Genomic DNA, 21,558 nt, shown 5'->3' with positions numbered 1-21,558 from the left:
TTCATGAAACCGTTTCTCCAAACAGAATGCTACATAAATCATAAATTAATTCAATGTTTCAACTAATTTATTGTCTGCATTTGTAAGATTTTGCACAGCTACCTGCTCCTAAATCAACAGCATGGAATGTTTATTTAGGACTAATCTCATGTCAATGTTTAACTTTTGCACAATTGCATACCGTTTCCACAGTATAAATGGCATGACTGTAACTAAAACACTTAGATCTTGAAACACAGTTGCTATCCCATGTACAATAATAACAGACTGTTCATCAAGGCAAGGAAGAACTTTCTTTCCTCCACTGTCATTCATGACAAAAACGAAGTAAAATTACACATTTTACCCTCTTCCAAGAGGAGCAGACGGCTTCATTGGAGAAAGGAAAGATGTAACCCCTGCTTAGGGTCCTTCAGACTGGCTTGACAAATATACATTCCACAATGTTGAAAATGGTTCCCGCCATAGAGAGTAGACCTGGTTTGGCATTCTACCAAAATTAAAATGTACCCTTTCACAAGCTACAGCACTTCTTTTTTGCAATGGGAATTGAATCCAATGTAGTGTTGTGTTCGGCTGACGAGAGAGTAAAGTGCTCAGTAGGGTCATACAACTCCAGGTACAGATTCTGTGTAGCTGAGGCACTGCTAACTACTTCCCCATTCTCTGTTTATCCAAAGGCCTTGTTGAAAAAGTTATAGTGGATGTAGCTGTGATTGAATTAAAAAGTAAAATAAATGAGTACTTTCTTTTGTCAATGTACCTCCAAGCTCAGAATTCTTTACATACCTTCTCCCATTCACACATGCAACCCCAGTCCAACTTCTTTGTGTGGCAATATCACTCTTTTCTTGGGAGTTGGGGTTTTCCAAATCCCTACCGCAAGGTACACCACATAAAGAATACCGCTCTTTAAGATACCCTCACACCGTTTACAGATATTGCTGCCTTGGCTGAATCTGCCACATTGTATCTAATTCTGTGGGGTTTCTTAAAACTTCCATCATTTCTCTTTCCGTCCCACAAATCGTTGATTACTTGGTAATGTTTCTGTGATGCTCTGCTGGTGTCTGTCCGCAGTACACAATGTCTTTTTAATTTTTGTTTTCTGCAGCGAAATGAATCATGATTGATTGGAATCACAAATGGCCTCAACTAACCAAGGTGCTATATCTTGGTACCAGAAAAAGGTAAATGGAATCCCCATTTAAAATGGATACTTAAATTGCATGATGTGACAAAGCAAACGGATGAAATATGGCATAGGATCATTTGATTTATTTTATTATTTTTGTCATGTTGATGTCGCTTAACCATTAACAGACCGGTTTCAAAGATGTGTGAACATTTTCTAGCAGCCCAAAGTGTTCGGTCTGGTCTCTGTCAGGGGGCGGCGTTAATCACTGACCACTGCCAAAAATACAATACTTCCATTTTAATTGTCATGGGTGCTCCAAGCCCTGAAGAATAATTTGCTATTCCTGGAAGCACATTGCCAATAAAATTGATGAAACATAAAATGACTTAAATACCAAATCGTGGTGGGGTTTGGCGGGTCTACCCAAGGAGTATTGGTTGCCTCTTGTGCCCAATGGAGAATTGAACATGGCTAGTAAAATATGTTATGCATGAAAAGATGCAACATTCAATGTGTAGAATAGGGAGTGCTCCCACAAAAATTGTGACAATGAGCCAAAGTAAAAGCAAGGGTGGTACTCCGCAAGTGGATCTCATGGGGAGGGAAGCCCTCCATGGGATTAGTGATGACCGGGGAGAACATGGTATCTCCATACCTCACCTTGTCTTAGCGCACCTTCCGCACCAACGCACACTAGTAACATTCCTGCTGTTCCTATATATTTTTCCTATGCCTCTAATATAGGAAGTACTGAGACGAGAAAGAATAAGGACTACCCAATGAGAGTTTCCCCTTCATAATACCAAAATGAAGAAGTGCTCTGTTGACTCGAGAGACTGGTCTGTTTAGTAATGTGACGAGGAAGAGTAAAGACTTTCCGAGTAGAGTCGCCCTTTAAAATACCAAGATGAGGAAAAGCTCTGTTGACTCCTGGGAAACTGGTCCAATTAATAGTGTGACAAGGAAGAGGTGCAGAGTACTAAGGAGTACAATGCAGAACCAAAGTTAGCGGACCAGACTATCTGATACATCGAACCCCAACTATGGACTAAAAAGCGGTGAAGGACTTTGTGCAGGAGTCCGTCCTGCCTTGAGGAACTGCGAGCTGGTTCAGTGTGAACGAGAGACCAGACCAGGGCGCCACAGAGGAAGCCAGAAGCTCCAGAGCCAGGCCCTGTCGTGAAGGGACGTCGGGCTGGCGGACGACGGCTCCAGGCGATCTTGAAGCCTGCGCAGCACAACCGCTACCAAGAAGAAGATTGGTTCTGTGGAACCGCCGCAGATGAAACGAAGGTCAGCAAGCCCCATGACAGACCACAGGTGGCCAGGAAACCCCCAAGACCACCGCGGACTAAGAGAAAAGTATGCAGGCGGTGGGGAAGGCACTGTGGCTCGAACCAAGTAGTTAAGAGAAAACTAACAAAGCCGTGAATATAGGGTCTGGTACCCTGAGATAGAGAGGTATTTTTGCAGGTGGGAAAGGCATCCAAAGTATTATTCATAGTCCCAGTACCTGACATGAGGGTACACCAAGTGGACTGTGCATAAAAGATGGAAAGTGGGAGTCTGGCACACGCACCCATTGAAGTATCCTCCTCACTCCTCATAGTCGCAGTACCTGACAGGAGAGTACACCAGGTTGACTGTGCATAGAGAACATAAAGTGTGAGCTTGGGACCCACACCCATAAAAGCAGCTCAGTGCATCCATGTTGATCTTCATAGTTCCAGTAAGTGGCAGAGAAGTGAGTCAGGTTTGCTGTGAATGTAAGAGTAAGCAAGGGTAAGGAAAGCATTCCCTCTGAGATGAAGTTGTGGACATTAATCTTCATAGTCGCAGAACCTGGGCAATTGATAAGCCAGGTTGGTGGTGAACCCAAGCTAAGAAGAACCAGGGGAAGGGAGTCACCCCCCCCCCCCTCCCACCCGCCCTGGTAGTTATGGACACTGTAAAAAGAAGCCAAACAAGAGACATTGGGCATCATTACGACTTTGGAGGTAGCCATGGCGCTATTAGCGCCATGGCTGCCTCCAAAATCGTGTCCTGGTCCGACCTGGTGGAGTGGGGACTTGCCTGGACATTCTACCCTAGGCGGACCCGGTAAATCCCCATTCCGAATGCCGTTCCCCATTCCCATTTGAGCCCCCATAGGGCTCAATGGGAATGGGGAAGGCGCTAATTACGGGCCTGCTAATGGCAGGCCCGTAATTAGTGCCCTGGTCCCCTAACGGGACCCGTAAGGGACGTGCGGTACGACCACTAGCGGGACCCGCTAAGGGACCTCGGAATTGGACGGTAAGGGATTACCGGCACCGGTCTCCTTACCGGTGCCCGGTATCCCTTACCGCCAACCTCGGAATGAGGCCCATTCTCTTTATACTGTGTGAAGTCTGAGAAAGACCTGGGGAAGGAAGCCTACCCCCCACCCCCCTCTTCCTGGTGCTGTGAACATTGCGAAAAGAAGCCATGAGGAGAGACTTTTGGGACTGTTTGTGTTGTGTCCTTGAACACTTCCTTTTCCCTGCAGATGAACTTTGAGATATCACCCAGAAGAGTGGAGCCATTCTTCTGGATCAAGAAGACCCCCCCCCGCCCCATTTTTCCTTAGTTGATTGTAAGGAGAGGAAATGGGTTTTGACACAACGGTGGACCATTTGGTTTTGACGGACCTCCTGAGGTCTTAAAAATGGCACAAATAGGGTTTTTACTTTTCTATTTTGATCCGATGAAGGTCCGTAGCCAAAAACGCTGTATGCCAGTCTCCTACTTCTGCACCCTTACACCTGCCATCTGGTGGCATTAATTACTCCGCTTGGCATATGATGGTAACCCATTATGATGGTGGAAATGCCTTATGGAGGGACAAGGGCCTCCTAGTCCTTGTCCTACCACTTCTGTGTGTGTTTCATCTATTGGTTCTGCCACTAAGGTCCAGCCTGGGCCTCTGGCAGTGCAGCTCTTCGTGTTTTCCTTTTGGTGAACATCACACATGGGATGCCCGTATGGCACCCATGGGACGGGGTTCACCCTTGTACCCCTTATTGTTACGCTCACCTGGTCTCTGCGGGGATGTTGGGGCATGGTTGGAGCCCTCCCAGGACTTGGCTCCCTTGGATCGACTCACCCCCAGCTGCTGCAAAATCGAAGGCTCTGGATGCTGGTACTGCCCCCGTTTTAGTGTAAGGATGAGCTCTCCGTCCTGCTTTCTCTCAGCAGGGGCGCCGTGGATGGACCTTGCTGTGTCACTGGTCCTTTGCGTGGTGGCCTAGACCGGCTGTGACCAATCCCGCCTTGAAGGCAGGTGTTTTATAGCAATGATTATTGTCCGTATTCTTGGTGATGATTTCCCCAATGATTATTGTCCGTAACGTTCTACTGTCCTTTCCTCTCCTTCCAGGTATGAAGATGGCCCCACAAGTACAAGCTGATGGAAGCGAGTCCAATCCGGAAAACTTACAAGAGGGAAGTTGGATTTCTAGATGATGCGCAAAGTTTGCGAGTTGCGCTGCCCTGCGTTTAAAGTTTATGCAATTGCTAACCTTGTGCTTTCTGCCTCTTTTGCAGGTGCAGCCCGTTGGTGTTTGATGGCGAGCAGTAATCTGAATTCTTGCTGGCTGCCAGATGGAAGGATCCTTGAGGATGCTGCGCTGGAAGATGACTCCGTGTTGATGGGCGTTCGGGTCAGGTAAGGATGCAAGGAGCTGCAAGGGGTGGATTCGAGGAGACCGGTTAGAGGCATGCGGTAGCTGTAGAGTTGAAAGCGGTAGCGCTGCTTCAAGCGATGGCGTGGCTTGCCTCAGGTAAGTTGCGTGCGGTAGCTACAGAGTTGGAAGGAGTAGCAGTGCTTCCAGCGATGGCGTGGCTGGTTCCAAGTAAGATGCAGGATGGATTCCGGAGACTGCGATGCTTGTGTTGAACTGGAACAGGTAAGGATCTGTAGACGGCGGTAAGCTATGCGCTGCTCCAGCAGACTAACGCAAAGCGCCAGCATGTGGGTGGGGCTGGCTTATGTAGCCTGGCCCCAGCCTCTCCCTTTAGGCCCCGCCTTGCCACTCCCCCTGTCAAAATCTCTGAACTTAATGGAGAGTGGTTTTCAATCCTCTCTCCCTAACCACAGAAGTCAAATGGATCGACCCCTCCCACCGTGGTTGGCACGGGCGCCTGACTATAGAATATAGGTAGCCACGTGGCAGCCAATGGGGGGAAGATGGAGTTAGGGAAAGGGGATGGAGTTAGGGAAAGGAAGGGAAAACAAAGACATATACAAGCAAAGAACACCTAATGAATTGAAGGAAATCTTCAATAATGACTCCTACAACCTGACCTGACTCCTGTATTCACGTAACCGTACACTAACTTGTGCATATACAAAAACCATCTGCATTAGAAATCATGACATGTCAATATTGCGTGCATAATGAACTAGACAGCATTGACCCACTCAGATACTTCATAAATCATGAAACAATGTACTTGGAAGGCACCTAGTATCCATGTTAAAAGGCTTTCTAGACACAATATCTCTCTTGTGTCCAGAACATAATATCTCTGGCAGAAACATTCTGCACTAATTAGCTACAAAAGATGGAAGCACCATTAGTGTGCACATAATTCCGGACTTTCTTCATTAAATCGCCTGGACTCAAATGAAAGTTACATGGCATATCAAAAAAACACCGTCACAGCCCAGCGAAAACATAACTGCATTGAAAGTCAGTGTTTTTTCCCCAAAATCACCGCCGCATCCCGGCAAGTAAATAAACCTAAGCAAAACTTAACTTTATGGCCCGGGGAGTCATCCGTGACAGACCCGGACCTGCAATAAATGAAGCAGTAAGAAAGTTTTCACCGCCGCAGCCCGGGAATCAAGATTACACACGGCATAGCTAGCGTGACTCCTTCACGCCTCTTCTAAGTGGTCTGCTTTGCTCCTGCCTGCTGCCGTCGCCGCCGCCGCCCGTGCTCTCCAATCATTAATCAACAGCACTGAAGCATGGGCGAGCAGCCGTTATGAAGACCCGCACTAATTGCAGATCACTAGCAGCTGTGACCTAACGGCCCAGGAAACTACATTTTCCCCATGCCTACTGGGAAGTGTAGTTTATCTATGCCGTACCTGCTTTCTTTTACCCCACAATCCTTTATTCCTTACACCCCCCTGTCTTCTGCACCTGCTTCCAATGCCTCTGTATGGCTTAGATGCACATGCTTTACGCATACTGTGTGCAGAGCACACTCTTAAATGAGCTTAGCGCCAGAGGCGCCAGGACTAGGTCCATTGGGACCCTGCAGGGCACACAGTTAATGGATCTTGACCAGTGACCATGACAGCACTCCCCCCTCAAGGCCCCTCTCACGGTTGTCCTTCCCCGCCCGTTCCCTGTTTGGTGGGATTGTTCCGGTGAAATTGTTTGAGTCGTGGAGCATGGACGAATTCAGTTTGTGTTCCCAAGTACGATTCTGGGGCCCGTATCCCTCCCAATCGATTAAATAGTAAAGTTTTGAGTGCACTTTCTTGGAGTCCAGGATACTTTTCACCTCGTACTCGAGTTCACCTGCAATGATCTCTGGTTCTGGTGGTGTTGAAATTCGAGTGTCCGGTTTCGCTGGTTTTAGAAGAGAGACATGAAAAACTGGGTGGATTTGCATGTTGGCTGGTAAATCCAATTTCATGGCTGCAGGGTTCACAATAGCTTTAATTGGGTATGGTCCTAGGTATCTTGGCCGGAAGGCACAACGTCCCTTTAATGGAATGTTTTTGGATGCCAACCATATTCATCCCTCACGTGATATTGCGGGGCTTCTCTTTTAAGTTGGTCTGCAAATTTCTTTTGCTGTTTCTTAGCTCAGTTTAAGTTTTCGGTAGCTTCTTTAAGAGACTGAGTAATAATTTTATGCTAGGATGTGATCGCTGGCATCTCCAATTCGTCAAGTGGATCAAAGGAAGATGTTCGTGGATGCCGACCATTCATTGTGTAAAATGGGGTTTGTCCAGTGCTGGTATGAATAGAGTTGTTGTATGCAAATTCACTTAACCAGAGGATTTTTTTCCAGGACCCTTCTGTTTGCTGTAGCATACATCTCAGATATTGTTCCAGTGTCTGCTTTGTCCTCTCCGTTTGACCATCGGTTTGGGGATGGTGACTTGTGGATAGACGAAGGTCGATTTGGGCTAGTTTACAACACCTTCTCCAAAAGGCTGAAACTAATTGAGTTCCCCGGTCAGAAACCAATACAGATGGAAAACCGTGTAATCTGACAATTTGTTCCAGGAATACTGTGGCCAGAGTAGCAGCGGTGGGGAGCCCCTTCAGCAGAATAAAAAGTGCCATTTTGGAAAATAGGTCTACCACGACCAGTATTGTATTAAACCCATCACAGGGTGGGAGGTCGGTAATGAAGTCCATAGACAATGTATGCCATGGTGTTGGTGGTACTCTTAATGATCTCAACAATGCTGCAGGGCTTAATTTTTGGGATTTGTTTGGTGCGCAAACACCGCAAGTTGTGACGAACTGGGTAACCTCTTTTCTCCAAGAGGTCCACCAATAGTTTTTATGGATCTTGGCTCTAGTCTTTGCGATTCCAGGATGTCCTTCCAATGACTCGTAATAATTCGCCATTATCTTGGTTTGCACTTCCTTCTCTTGCATATACAGTCTTCCTTGAAAGTATGGTAGATTATCTTTGGAGTACGGTTCCCCCTTACTCAACCATTCCTTTTGGGCTGTTCCATCTGTACTTGGAGATCAGTCTTCAAGTCTTCCCAGCAGGTAGTTGCAGCAATCTGGTGTTGAATCCGTTCTTCGGGAATAATGGCTATCGGTTCTGATGGATTAAAGGTGTCTTTGTCCTCTCCCATACGCGATAGGGCGTCTGCCTTTCCGTTCCGCACTCCTGGTCTGTAGGTTATTACAAAATCGTACTCGGCAAAGAATAAAGCCCAGCGGAGTTGACGTGAAGATTGAGCCTTAGCTGTTTTTAAATATTGCAGGTTACAGTGATCTGTGATAACAGTGACCGTGTGTCTTGCCCCTAAAAGATAGTGTCTCCAGGTTTTGAATGCTCCTTTGCTTGCCAGGAGCTCTTTGTCGGTAATTGATATGATATGGCATTTACAACGCGCCTATACACAAGTGTTTCAAGGCGCAACGAGGCAAGGGGGGTGGAACAAAGGGAGGACAGACAACGATCCTACTAGGCCAGGTGTCATTCAGATCGCGCAAGTGCATGGGAAGGGGGGGAAAAGGAAAAGTGAGCGGGGAAAAGGAGGGGGGGGGGGGGAAGTGCAGTACATGGGGAAAGTGGAATAAATAAGATAAATAAAACTGCCAGCTGGTGGCAAGTGCAAGGAAGTACAGACAGAAGTGCTGGTAGGGGGACTGTAGGCATATAGAAAATGGTCCCCAGGTGCAGGGGTATCCAGGGAGGCAGTGCAGGTAGGCAATCGACTGGGCCTGGGCCAGAGATCAGAAAGGGTGGCCAGGTAACCAGTTCAGTTTCAGTCAGGAATTCAGCAGGGAAGAGGGTGGAGAGAAAGCAGAAGCAAAGCGGAAGGTTTTGAGGTGCTTCCGGAACTAGAGATGGTTCTCCTCGAGTTTCAGAGAGGCAGGAAGGCTGTTCCAGGGAAGGGCCCCTGCCGAAGAGAGTAATCTGCCACCAACTCGTTGCTTGGAGAAGCGACTGACCCTGAGGGAGTTGGAGGCGGATGAGCGAAGAGCTCGAGAAGGAAGATATTTAGGTAGAGAGAGTTGAAGGTATTATGGCCCCAGAAGGCCTTGTGTACAATGCAGAGGGTTTTGAACTTAATCCTCGCAGCCACTGGGAGCCAGTGCAGAGATTTCAGTCCTAGAGAGATACGATCTCTCGGCTTGAGGCCAAGGACAAGTCTCGCAGTCCTGTTCTCGATAAGTTGCAGAAGTCGGAGAGTAGAGGCAGGCAGTTTTAGATGGAGGCTGTTACAATAGTCCAGGCTAGAGAGGACCAGGGCTCTGGAGACAGTGAGCTTCTGGGGGAAGGAGAGGAAAGGAAGAATACATCTAAGGCGGTGCAGCTGGTAGTGTGACTTCTTAGAGACGTCAGATGTGAGGGGAGAAGGAGAGTGCAGAGTCGAAGATGACCCAGAGGTTTTTAGCCTTGCAGGTGGGAGTAGGAAGAGGGCCAAGAGAGGCAGGCCAGAGATCTGCAGGGAAGGAGCGTGTGGGTGTGCCGATGAGTGGAATCTCAGTCTTACTGGCATTAAGGCAGAGGCCGTTGGTGGCACACCAGTCATGGATGGCAGACAGTCCGAGATGAGGGAAGGAGAGGAGGAGGCCGAGGGTAGCCTGAAAATGAGCTGGGTATCTTCTGCAATTGCGTAATTCTTTTCAGGTGCAGAAAACGTACGGGACCAGAATGCTATGGGATGAAGTTTCCCCGTCTCTGGGTCCTTTTGCGATAGAACTGCTCCCATGGCAATACTGGAGGCGTCTGTTTCGACCACATATGGTAGGTCAGGCCGAGGATGTCGATGTGTAGGTGCTGAGGTGAAAGCTTTATTCCTGAACGGCGTTCTCTGCCTTGGCGGACCAAAAGAATTTCTTATTTTTCTTTAGAAGGGATATGATTGGATGGACGATCTGTGAAAATCGTGGGATAAATTGCCTGTAGAAATGAGCAAATCTGAGTACACTCTGCACCCCTTTGGTAGATGTCGGAGATGGCCACTGAAGGATAGCCTCAACTTTACGTGTGTCCATATGAACTCCTTGTGGAGTAAGCATGAAGCCCAAAAATTCGACCTCCATGATGTGGAAGGAGCATTTTTCTAATTTGGCAAACAGTCGGTGCTGACGAAGGTTTTCCAACACCGCCCTTAAATGGCCAACATGATCTTCCTTGGACTGTGACTAGATCAGAATATCGTCGATGTAAACGAGGAAGCAGACATCCAACAGTTCGTGGAGTACATCATTCATAAAGAACTGGATGCTACCGGTGCATTGCATAACCCGAAGGGCATCATCTGATACTCAAGTCCGTATTTGGTCTGGAATGCTGTTTTCCACTCGTCGCCTCTTTTAACACGTACGAGGTGATAGGCCCCCCGGAGGTCTAGTTTTGTGTAGTTTTGAGCGCTCCCAACTTGATCAAGTAATTCGGGGATGAGTGGTAGAGGGTATCTGTTCTTAACCGTGATTTGATTCAAAGCCCTGTAATCGATGCACGTTCTGAGGTCACCTTCCTTCTTGGGTACGAAGAAGAGAGCTGAGGAAGTAGGAGACTTAGATGGGCGGATGAATCCGTTAGCTAGGTACTGGTCTAAGTAGGCTCTTAGGTGTTGATTTTCTTGCTCCGTTAAAGCGTATATTCGGCTGCATGGGATTTGAGCCCCGGGTACCAGGTCGATCTGGCAGTCGTAAGGTCTATGTGGAGGCAAGGTATTTGCTTGTTCTTTTTGGAACACGTCTTGATGGTCCAAATACTACGGGGGTAAGGCACCGGCAAGACCAGAAGCATTTTTGCCATGATTTTGTGGTTCTCTGGTCCTTATGGTAACAAGTTTTGGCGCATTCTTGCGGACAGGTGAGCACTTGCGTTTTCCAGTCTATTCTGGGATTATGGGTTTCTAGCCACTGCATTCCTAGGATCATCTGGAACTGTGGTGCCCCAATAAGATCAAAGGAGATGTCTTCCCGATGACCTTCCTGACACATCAGCATAACCTTATCAGTGTGTTGCATTACTGGCCAGATGACAATTGAGAACCATCTACTGCAGTTGCATTTTCCACTTGTAGATTCTGTAGTTTCTGCCGAAGAGGGAGGCCTATTCGTGCGGCTAGATCCTGATCAATATAGTTACCCACAGCTCCACTGTCAATATACGCTTCCAAAGCGTGCACCCTTGATAGCTGCTGGTGGTGGACCATGAGTATCGGAATTACTAGGTGTGAGGTCTGAACTACTTTCTTCATTTCGCTCGACAAGTGGACCCCTACACTTGTCAGGTGCTGACGTTTTCTGGGGTCTGGTCTTGTTCGTCATTGCTGTTCCCTGTTGCACCTACTATTTTCTTGGGAGGATTTGTTGGGCAATCCCAATGTCCTGCATTGCCGCAATATAAACAAAGTTGTTGTTACCTCCTTTTTTCTCTCTGCCTTGGATATAGGGGCCTTGGCTTGATTGTCCCTGGGTCGCATATAAACCGACCTCCCTTCAGTTCTTGTGCGGTCCATCTTTCGGTCTTGTAACCTATGATCCAGTTGTACCGTCAGATTAACATATTCTGCACAACACTCAGGGGGTTGACCACTTGGGCTAGGACGTCCTTTAATTCGCCACATAGTCCTCGATAGAATAATGTGGTTCTCTTTTCTTTGGGCCAGTTGGTTTGTGCAATAAGGCATTTAAAGGTGGCTATGCACGTCAGCAGATCGTTGTTTCCCTGTCTTAGGGACAACAGTTCGTTATCTAGAGCCGGTCCTTGGGTGCGTCTCGCAAACAACTTTTCTAATTCCCTTTAGAAACTCCCCAAAATTGTGGAGTACCGGATCATCCTGGTTAATTAGTGGTATGGACCAGTCTGCTGCGCTGCCTCCCAAATATGAAAGTACGAAAGCAACTCTGGCACCATCGTTAAGGAAGGCCCCAGGAGGGCACAAAAAGTGAAGGCGACACTGATTCATAAATATGGCATATTTGTGGGGGTCACCGGTGAACCGTTCAGGTGGGGCCAGAGGTACAGCCCCCGGGAGTACCACTTGAACTGGTGGTGTTGGCTGTGGCAAAGGGGTTGGTGCGATTCCAGATGAAGGGACTTGCTCTGCATGAGTTTGAAGCACCTATCTTGCCAGTTCGTTCTTGAGCAACAATTAGATCTCTTCTTGAAGCATTTGTTTCTTGTTTGGAGGCATGCACTTCAGCCCGTAGTTCCCCCAGCAATTGGGCCAAGTGGTCAGTCTCTGAGGTATTCATAACCTCCAGGCAGAGATTCGGAGAGGCTTTGCGTTCTGTTACGCTCACCTGGTCTCTGCGGGGACGTTGAGGCACGGTTGGAGCCCTCCCAGGACTTGGCTCCCTTGGATCGACTCTCGCCCCCAGCTGCTGCGAAATCGAAGGCTCTGGATGCTGGTACTGCTCCTGTTTTAGTGTAAGGATGAGCTCTCCGTCCTACTTTCTCTCAGCAGGGACGCTGTGGATGGACCTAGTTGCGTCATGGGTCCTTTGCGTGGTAGCCCAGACCGGCTGCAACCAATCCCGCCTTGAAGGTAGGTGTTTTATAGCAATGATTGTCTGTATTCGTGGTGATGATTTCCCCAATGATTATTGTCCGTAACATTCTATTTTCCTTTCCTCTCCTTCCAGGTATGAAGATGGCCCCCCAAGTACGAGGTGATGGAAGAGAGTCCAATCCGGAAAAGCTACAAGAGTTAAGTTGGATTTCCGGATGATGTGCAAAGTTTGCGAGTTGCGCTGCCCAGTGTTTATGCAATTGCTAACCTTGTGCTTTCTGTCATTTTTTTTTTCACTTTGTTTTTATTAAACATTTCAGCAAACAAACCAAAACAGAACAAAGAAGCGAAACCAAATCCTGCATCCCCCCACCCATACCAACAACCAGTCGTATCAGGTGATGAACACGGACAGCCTAACAAGGAAGCAAGCGGTGAGACAAAACATTCCCAAATAACTGACATAGTGAGATCAGGTACTAGTACAGAGATTCAATGGGATCACAGGTGAAAAGCAAACCCCAGGAAAATCAACAGGCTCGACCAATACCAAAAAGCTATAGCTTCAAAGAGCCACAATCAACGCTCAGAAGAACAGTAGACCAATTCAGAAGGAAAGACTCCATTTGATTGTTACATATAGCTGATCGCTTGTCGTACAGAAAAATGGATGACCGCTTACTGAGCCACTCGGCTCTAGAGGGGGTTGAAGGGTTCTTACATTTTTGGGCAAGGGCTAGCCTACCCGCTCTCAGCATCGCTACAACCACCTCTGGGTAAGAACTCACCTCAGAGTTTCTGTCTCTTTTGCAGGTGCAGCCCGTCTGTGTTTGATGGCGAGCGGTACTCCGAATTCCTGCCGGCTGCCGGATGGAAGGATCCGCGAGGATGCTGTGCCGGAAGATAACTCTGTGTTGATGGGCGTTCGGGTCAGGTAAGGATGTAAGGAGCTGCAAGGGATGGATTCGAGGAGACTGGTAAGAGGCGCGCCGTAGCTGTAGAGTTGGAAGCGGTAGCGCTGCTTCAAGTGATGGCGTGGCTTGCCTCGGGTAAGATGCGCGCGGTGACTGCAATGTTGGAAGCGGGTAGCAGTGCTTCCAGCGATGGCGTGGCTGGTTCCAGGTAAGATGCAGGATGGACTCCGGAGACTACAATGCTTGTGTTGAACTGTAACAGGTAAGGATCTGTAGACGGCGGTAAGCATTACGCTGCTCCAGCAGACTAACGCGAAGCGCCAGCATGCGGTGGGGCTGGCTTGTATAGCCTGGCCCCAGCCACTCTCTTTAGGCCTGCCTTGTGGCCCCACCTTGCCACTCTCCCTGTCTTCTGCACGTGCTTCCAATGCCTATGTATGGCCACGCCCGGCCTAGATGCACATGCTTTAGGCATACTGTGTGCAGAGCACACTTTTGAATGAGCTTGGTGCAGAGGCGCCAGGACTAGGTCCATTGGGACCCTGCAGGGCACACAGTTAATAGCCCTTGACCAGTGGCCATGACACTTCTATTTGTTTTTGGGCATTTGTGTGTTGTCCACAGAGCAGGGTATGGGCTGGCGGCAGCTACATGCTGTTTTGGCAATGGCTTTGAGTGTCCTCCATTTTTGGGGCACCCAGGCCCAGTTTTAGGAATCAAAGGATTCCTGAAGAAAGGCAAGAGGACCACTGTGGCCTCTTGGTTTCTTTTGCCTTTTACCTTGTTCCCCAAAGTCCTGGGAAGCCCTAACTCTGTCCCTTCCCCCTGACTGGTGGTTGGGAGGAAATACCATATATGGCTGTGCAACTGCCTCCTCTGACTGGAGCCTTCTCAGGGGCTTTGTGTTTTGGGTACACCCTTGGGGTGGGACCTGTGTGAATTGTCTGACGTGAACTCCCATTCTGTGTTGTGGGTGTCTGTATGTGACACAATGCATGAGACGACTCTGACTAAAACTGACATGAATGTAGTGTGCTCAAAGGCTGGGTGCTTATCCCAATCCACATTCTTTGTTATGGTTGTCTGGGTAGAGTGAATGGCCTGAATCCCTGTGAGCCTGATTGGCTGCATGCCCTTTTGCGTGATTGGTTCACTGAGCCTGGCTCAGCTTGAGTGAATGGCGACCAAATGTGTCTAACAGAGGACCTTTCACTCATGAATTTGTTCAGAAGCTGAAGTCTAAGCTGAAGCAAGAAGAAGCTGTTCCTTGAAGCCCAGCTAGAGGAAAAGTGTGCTGCTGCAATTTCTTCATGTAATCCGAAAACTACTGCGTTCTTCCAATGACTGATCCAGAGAGCACCTGTTTAGGAGACCTCACTATGAGGGACAATCTGGCAACCTGCTGCTCTTCACCAGAAGTACCCTGGAGCCAGTCCTGTGTGCCACCGTCCAGAGAAGGGGTCTTTGTGAGTCCTGAAGAGGAGTGCCTGGACATCTCGTGTCGAAGAAGTCCGTTGGTGTCATCCAGGGTCCGGAGGAGCGTTTGTGGAAGCCTGTTGCTGTCCCCCACCCAGAAGAGGGGGTACCCTGACATAGTGTTGCTTGATACCCGGAGCTCTGAAAGTTCCAAACTGCTTAACAATACTTCAAGGGACATCCATTCTCACCGACAACTTTTTCCTGCTGGAGAAGGTCCAGGGTCGCTGAGTGCAGAGGAAGGTCCGCTGGTGGGTTTCCTGCCACCAAACTCCAACAGACGACATGAGGGTCCAGACTTGGTGAGGGTCCGTGTTCCACTCCAGTGGTCGAGTCCAGGTCACCAGAAGCCCTCCACGGGTCTATGCTGCAGCTGGAGCACCAAAGAACAGAGTTGGAAAATCGATTAATCCCTAAACCTGACACCAAAAGTGACCTCTGCACCCGTCATTGCAAGAAATAGTCCAAGGTCCCTGGGTGTCTTATTCTCATCTGGCAAGCCTTTAAGCAGCCCACAGCAAATTTAATCTTCCCAGGACTCCTGCAGTCAGAGAAATCGTCGACCAACGGAGAGCACTGCGAAGAGCAAAACTGCTACTGCTGCACTTGACAAAGACTTTGGTTCCATTTTACTTTTAGGACTCGGCCTCCCAGTGGCTTCTTCTTTCAAGGGGGTGCATCCTCAAAGGCAAGTGTCAAGTGAAACCGATAAACTCTGCCACTTCGCCTGACAAGGCACCAAAGGTAATGTGACGAGAAACTTCTAGCCTCAGGAATCATCCAGGGAAGCCAGATTTGCCTTGGATCCTGTTCTCCTGTAGCCTCTCGGGTACCTTTGGGTGGTATAAGCTTTAAGAACAAAGTAGAGGGTTATTGAACACGACTGTGCAGTTAAGGACCAGATAAGTTACTCCCTATCTTTTTCCTTACAGGTTACCCAGGTCAGGGATCCTCGCACAGAATTGTGTATCCAGTCTAAAGAAAGCATTCTTCCACTGTTCAGAACTAACCTGCCTTTCTTCCCTAATCTATGCTGTTACACCTCACTTAATCCCCATGTCTATTTGAAACTGTCTGCAGTTAGTTCATTTAATACTGAATTTAAGTATTGTGTGGTACCACATAGAGTGTATATATTTGCCATTGTTTTTAATAGAACTACCAGAGTACACAGTGTATTATTTATGACCATGTTGGTAGCAACCTTAATTTTTATAAAAAAGCTGTTATCACCTAACATAGTGTGTGGACATTCCTTTGTGGGTGCTTCGGGATTCACTGTACTTTAGAACCTACCTGCAATGTTACCAAATTGAGAGGCTTGACTGGGGTGCTTTGTGCCTTTGTCCCAACCATATAGAGGATAGAAGTACAGATACTCCAGTCTTTACACCCATCTACATGTGAGACTGTACAGCATGGCAATTGTCTGAGCCGCCTGAGCTCAGAGGTAAACTGCTTGCCTTGGGACCTACCTGTAGAAGCTCCCACCACACACTAGGTTTTCATCCTTTCGGGGTTCAGAAAGAGTGTCCTAAAATGGGATACGATTCCTATATCCTTTCAAGGTTGATCGAGTCTCATAAAATTGTGTAATGGTATCCTGTTTTGACAGTGCTTTGAATCAGGAGCAATCTGGCAGGAAATGCTATATTAAAACACATTATTATGCCATTTCGGAGGGATTATAGGCCCCACCCCCTCCTCCCCCCACCTGACCAGAGCTAATTGCATTGGGTCAGTGGGGCATCTTACTACAATCTACCGCACTAGGTTGTTGGGAGGAATGGGGGTGGGAGGACAGGGATTGGTTGAATAGGGCGTGGGATGGAAGAACAGAGAGTGTGGGATCTTAACTCCACCACAAATCTCACTGTAGTGAAATGTGCTCAGTTGTCCCATGCAACCAGATATTCTGAATCTCGACAAGGCTGCACTTGGCTTATGATGGCAGCAGCTAAACATGAAGGATGCACTTTCCATCTGGTGACTATACCATACTTAAGAGGTATTACTGTGGCATTCGAGGCTATTCATTGCATGCAAGACCGCACATCACATTGGCTGACGTTTGCAAGACATTAAGTTGCATTGGATGCCATTACTGGGTCGTTTGAGGCTGTGCTTGCAAATGTAATGCTGCACCTTTAGAATACCACTCTACCTAGTAGCCACCCCAAAACAATATTCTTCTCAAAAGCCAAGCCATATGGTTTGTCAAGGTTTCTCTCCTCATTATTTATCTTCATCTTTCATGGGCTATGGATTTTAAGATTGTTCTTGTTAGCTGCTTCCACTTACAACCTGAGACTGTGGCAGACTGTCTTTGTGCATTGACCCTGAAGCCTAAGGTTCAGCAGCATGCTCTATACTCATTAAGGACACCTTTTCCAGCTTCATTGCTCTTGTGCCTTGATTTGCATCGGAGGGTGAGCACAGATGAGGCCAGATCGCCTGTAGAGCTGCAAGTGACTCGCGGTCTGTATCGTGAGTCTCCCTGTTGCATGCAATAACATTTTAGGCAGTGTTTCAGCATTGCAAATGCCCTGTAGGGTTGCGGGCTAGGGTCTAGTCGACGCAATGGGGAATAGCATTAGTCCGTTCATTGGGGCTAATGGATGACTAGTGGGTGGTGGAGAAGTACAGGGGAGGTGGGTGTAACCCTAGAAACAAACGCGCCTCTAGGGGAAGAAAGTTCAGGAGCATAGCCATCTACTCCGAACACTGCCGCCCTTTGCACATTAGTGTGTCATTCAAGTGCTGCTAGAATCCTCAAAACAGCTGCATGTTTCTGGGACTGGCTGGATTGGCGTCTAAGTAAGTTGACCTTTCAGTCCGATGGCTTTTTGAACAATTCATACATTGTACATGTTTTCAGGGGCTGACTGGTTGCCGGTGGACTTGATGTGGTCCCCCTAGATAGGGCCGGCTGCTTAAATTGTGGCTGGTATTTTGGGCAACCTGCATGACAAAAAAGTCAGGTTCTCGAAGAGCAAGTGATAGGTTTCAGTAACGACTCTGGGCATTTTCGGACTCTGGGCATTTTAAAGTTGGTCTGCTCTGTAATTATCAAGGGCTGAAGTACGAACTTGCGCATTTATGTGCCTGGGGAAGCAGAGGTGTGTGTTGGGAATCGCACAGCAAGGCCAACATAAATGACAAAGTTGCTGTATACATAAACTTCCATGCAAAAAGCTGTAGGTGATCCAGAAGAGGGGGCGGAAGTGCAAACATCTCTGAAGCTCCCATACACGCCCCCTTTTGATCATGGGGTTGAGCAATTTGTATAGCTCTCCTAATGGGCGTATGGCTCTGTGTATAGCTCTCCTAAGTGGTTCAAGCTTGAAACACTTGTGTATAGGTGCGTTATAAATGCCATATCATATCAATGCACAGAAGGGTGTGACCCATACTGCTGGCTCCCGATGTGCATTTCAACCCCACAAACACAGATCGAAATTCACGATTTAAAAAATGTTGTCAAAGCAAGGAATTGGCTATTTTCGAAATCCTGAGATAGTTGTCACAGTAACCACAATCTCTCATTTGGTATTGGGCACAACACGCAATGATTCCCCAAGTGGAATTGTATAAGATTAAGGCCCATAGGATGGCTTTTTTGGATTATAGGGCATTGGTTGGCTAGTTGAACGGGGCAAAAGGCCAGACTGAAAGCCTAAGATTTAATGGGCATGACTGGTTTGTGATAAGATTTTGGTGGAATGTAGGCACCAGACACATTTTATGTGGTGCTGAACCCTGCAAATGGGCCAGACCTTAACGCCTTGGTAAGCTCAAGTTAAGGTACCACTGAACTCTGGGATGCTCTTATTGACATGGCCAGATGCCAATTTCTTCAAAAAACCCCAAAATGTCAGTTATTTGCATCACTCTACCCGGCCTATGGGCCTCACCATTGGGAAACAACACCAGGCAACAAATCGGCCCGACCAGATTCATTGACCCCTCAGCCCTTGGGCTTTCAGATGTGTTTTGCACTGTTTAGCACTCGCATAGAAGACCAGAAAGAAAGCACTGATGTAAATGTAATAGGCTTCAGAAAAGATGTTCCAAAATAAGAAGGTGCATACCACAAACACTCAGATTATCTATTAATCTGCGCCAACACTTATCGTTGTGCTTTTCTTGATCAGTTCTTAATGTGATGACTCCTGTGGAATCATCACTGATCCCCAGCCTAAGGTCTCATCCCATGTGGCATGGGGACGGCAGCCGCTACCTGATCCTCACACTAGTGGTGGAATTGATAAGGTAGGATCACATGGGAAGAGATGGCTGTTTGGGAGATGTGGTGACCCCATTAGGAGAGACGCAGCATTCCCTTCCATGTGAAATAGACCCTATAATTCCTAAATTCCCGATGGCATGTTGTCATTCTACAAATCCCTCCATTTATAAAACCCTAAAACCCCTTCTTCCCGAACGTTCTAGACCGGATACCACCTCATAAGTACATAGCACATGAATATGTTTATTATGATTTTGATTTAAACAAAAAATCCAAAGCAATACAATTTTAAAAAGCACAATAATCCTAAAGACTCCGAACTCCCATACAACCTCAATTACTGGGACAAGGAAGGTAGAGGAACAAGTTAACGTGGAATACAAGAAACGTCAAGCTAAAGCTGCAGACTTGTTGTAATGGAAATCAGCTGTGCAGGACATTTATTTAAAAATGGTGTGCCTCTCCAAGTAAGAGGTGAAGGCGGAGAAGAGAGATGCAACACGGGCAAGTGGGAAGCAGAACTGAAGACAGACACCCGAAAGAAGACTGTGCTGAAGGATGAAAGTGGTTCCTACCGGAAAGGGGGAGCAGCACAATGGGTCCTGCAGCAGGATTGCTGGGGAGCCGGCAGCAGTAGAGAGGATTTCAGGGACACGGTCACATTGAAGAACAGCAGTTCAAATGGCGAGTGAATGAGAAGCCGACTGGCGAACTGCAAAGGGGTCTGCAGTAAGCACTTGGCAGCCATACGACATGGGTCAGAAACGCCGGCAAACACTGGTTAGTCTGCCCAGGAGTTGTGGGAACCTCGGGGCGAACCGACAGGCATACAAACAGTTGGACACTTGTTTTTAATATCAACCAAGTAATATAGAAGGACGGAATTTACAAAAGTCTGCATATTTGGGAATCATCCCCTGGATGCAAGGATTGTTTTGTTGGATTTGCATACTTAGATCTTTTGCAATTTTTGCTTAATCTAAAGCATAGACATTTACTTAACACCTTTTTGTTATTCGTTCTTAGTGTGAGGGCCAGATAGGTTTTGGACACAAGGACAGTTTACCTAGATTTAACAACGAGACACAGACTGACCTTTAGTTTTGATTTCCTACGCAGGGGAACTCTCTATAGGATAGGGATAGAAAGGCCTTTATCCAAACCCTTTTATTTTAATACAATGTCTGTTGAAAACATTACAACTTTGTGTCGGCCTCTCATTTCTGACTGGTCACAGTACCCTTTAGTTTAATTCATATTTAGATTTTCATGTTACTTTCATAATGAAGTCAAATGTATTTTTTTTATTCAAGAGGGCTTCTTTTAATTGACTGTTTATCCTTTTCCAGATTGGCGCCTATGACCAGCAGATATGGGAAAAGTCACTTGAGCAGTCGGAGGTTAAGGTGAGGAAAGGCGATGTTCATGAACATGTAGGCCATGGAGGCGGTCACCACTCAACGGAATAGTGGTTTTATTGAATCTTGGACTAGCTTTCTATGTATATGCAGAATGCACAGTGTCGGGGAAATATCCAAACGGAATAGAGTAAACTTCTTCTTGCGACATTACAAGTAATTGGTCATATTATATTGATCAAGAAGGCACTGCTAATGCAGTATGTGGAGAAAACGAGTGGAACTTATTAAAACAACACATCCGAATCATGATAGTATTACAATTACTTCAGGTTTTCAAGGTTATTTTAAAAAGTGTAATATTATAAAAGATCAATTTTGATGTCATTGGAGCTCGTTTTAACCGTATTTGACCTAACTCTGTAATGGCAGGGTGGTACTTGAATGATATTACATTATCTTTCTGTCCATTTTGTCCAGAAACGATTGAGACATTAATGCTCTTCATGTTTGCACTATGGAAATCAATAAGGAAAACCTCTTTTAATACCTCTTTTGAAGATTTTACATTTTAACCAATGTCGTCCTGCTTTGTTGTTTTTACTGTTGGTGAATTTGCCCATGGGATGTTGGGCCCTTAATTTATTACGAGGGCTATGAAGGGCAGAAACAGAAGTTTGATTTGTGTGTAAATAATGTTATTTGTTTTATGAGAATTTAAACTTGCTTGAAGATTTCTTATTCACATAGTTGTACGTTTTTATGTCTATTAGATGAAAATATGGTTATGACTGACTGTCGTCCTCTTCGAGCGGTGATGTCATTGCACATTATTTATTGGACGTCCAAATTATAGAGCATGGAAGCATCCCTGCACTTTCCAAAAACCGCCTTTGTAAAATTAGCTTTATTTTCATAACTTCAAAATGACAATAAATACCCTGTAACCTTTTGGTATTATACAGAATATTGCACACTCATCTGGTGCATTTTTAAGGATTTTATGAGTTGACATCTCAGAAATGGGTCTTTGCCAAATGGCCATTAACATGACACATGTTCGCCCTTACCCAGATTGTCTTTCTATGTCACTTTTAGTTCCAGACATAGGACTATGATAACCAGGTCCATCTCCGGGTGGAGGACAGTTCTGGGAGAATGACCTGAAGTTGCTGACTATCTGGAGGAGGATGTGTACTCCTTCAGATATA

The 21,558-nt window shown here is 46.8% G+C and overlaps 1 protein-coding gene across 3 annotated transcripts in view; it reads left to right on the top strand.

Moving 5' to 3' along the window:
- Nucleotides 1–21,558, top strand: part of PHTF1 (putative homeodomain transcription factor 1) — a 596,971-nt gene that overhangs the window by 77,580 nt on the left and 497,833 nt on the right. For all 3 annotated transcript variants that reach the window (XM_069633361.1, XM_069633363.1, XM_069633362.1), the window contains exons 2-3: nucleotides 1,115–1,190; nucleotides 20,339–20,395. In XM_069633361.1, coding sequence (XP_069489462.1) covers nucleotides 1,146–1,190; nucleotides 20,339–20,395 — 102 coding nt within the window. In that variant the 5' untranslated portion in view covers nucleotides 1,115–1,145. The remainder of the gene's footprint in view (nucleotides 1–1,114; nucleotides 1,191–20,338; nucleotides 20,396–21,558) is intronic.

The sequence above is a fragment of the Ambystoma mexicanum genome, chromosome 13 (assembly GCF_040938575.1).
Source record: "Ambystoma mexicanum isolate Mex_15411 chromosome 13, UKY_AmexF1_1, whole genome shotgun sequence".
Taxonomy (NCBI): domain Eukaryota; kingdom Metazoa; phylum Chordata; class Amphibia; order Caudata; family Ambystomatidae; genus Ambystoma; species Ambystoma mexicanum.
The sequence above is the reverse complement of the archived record's forward strand: the minus strand, read 5'-3'. Positions and strand labels throughout refer to the sequence as shown.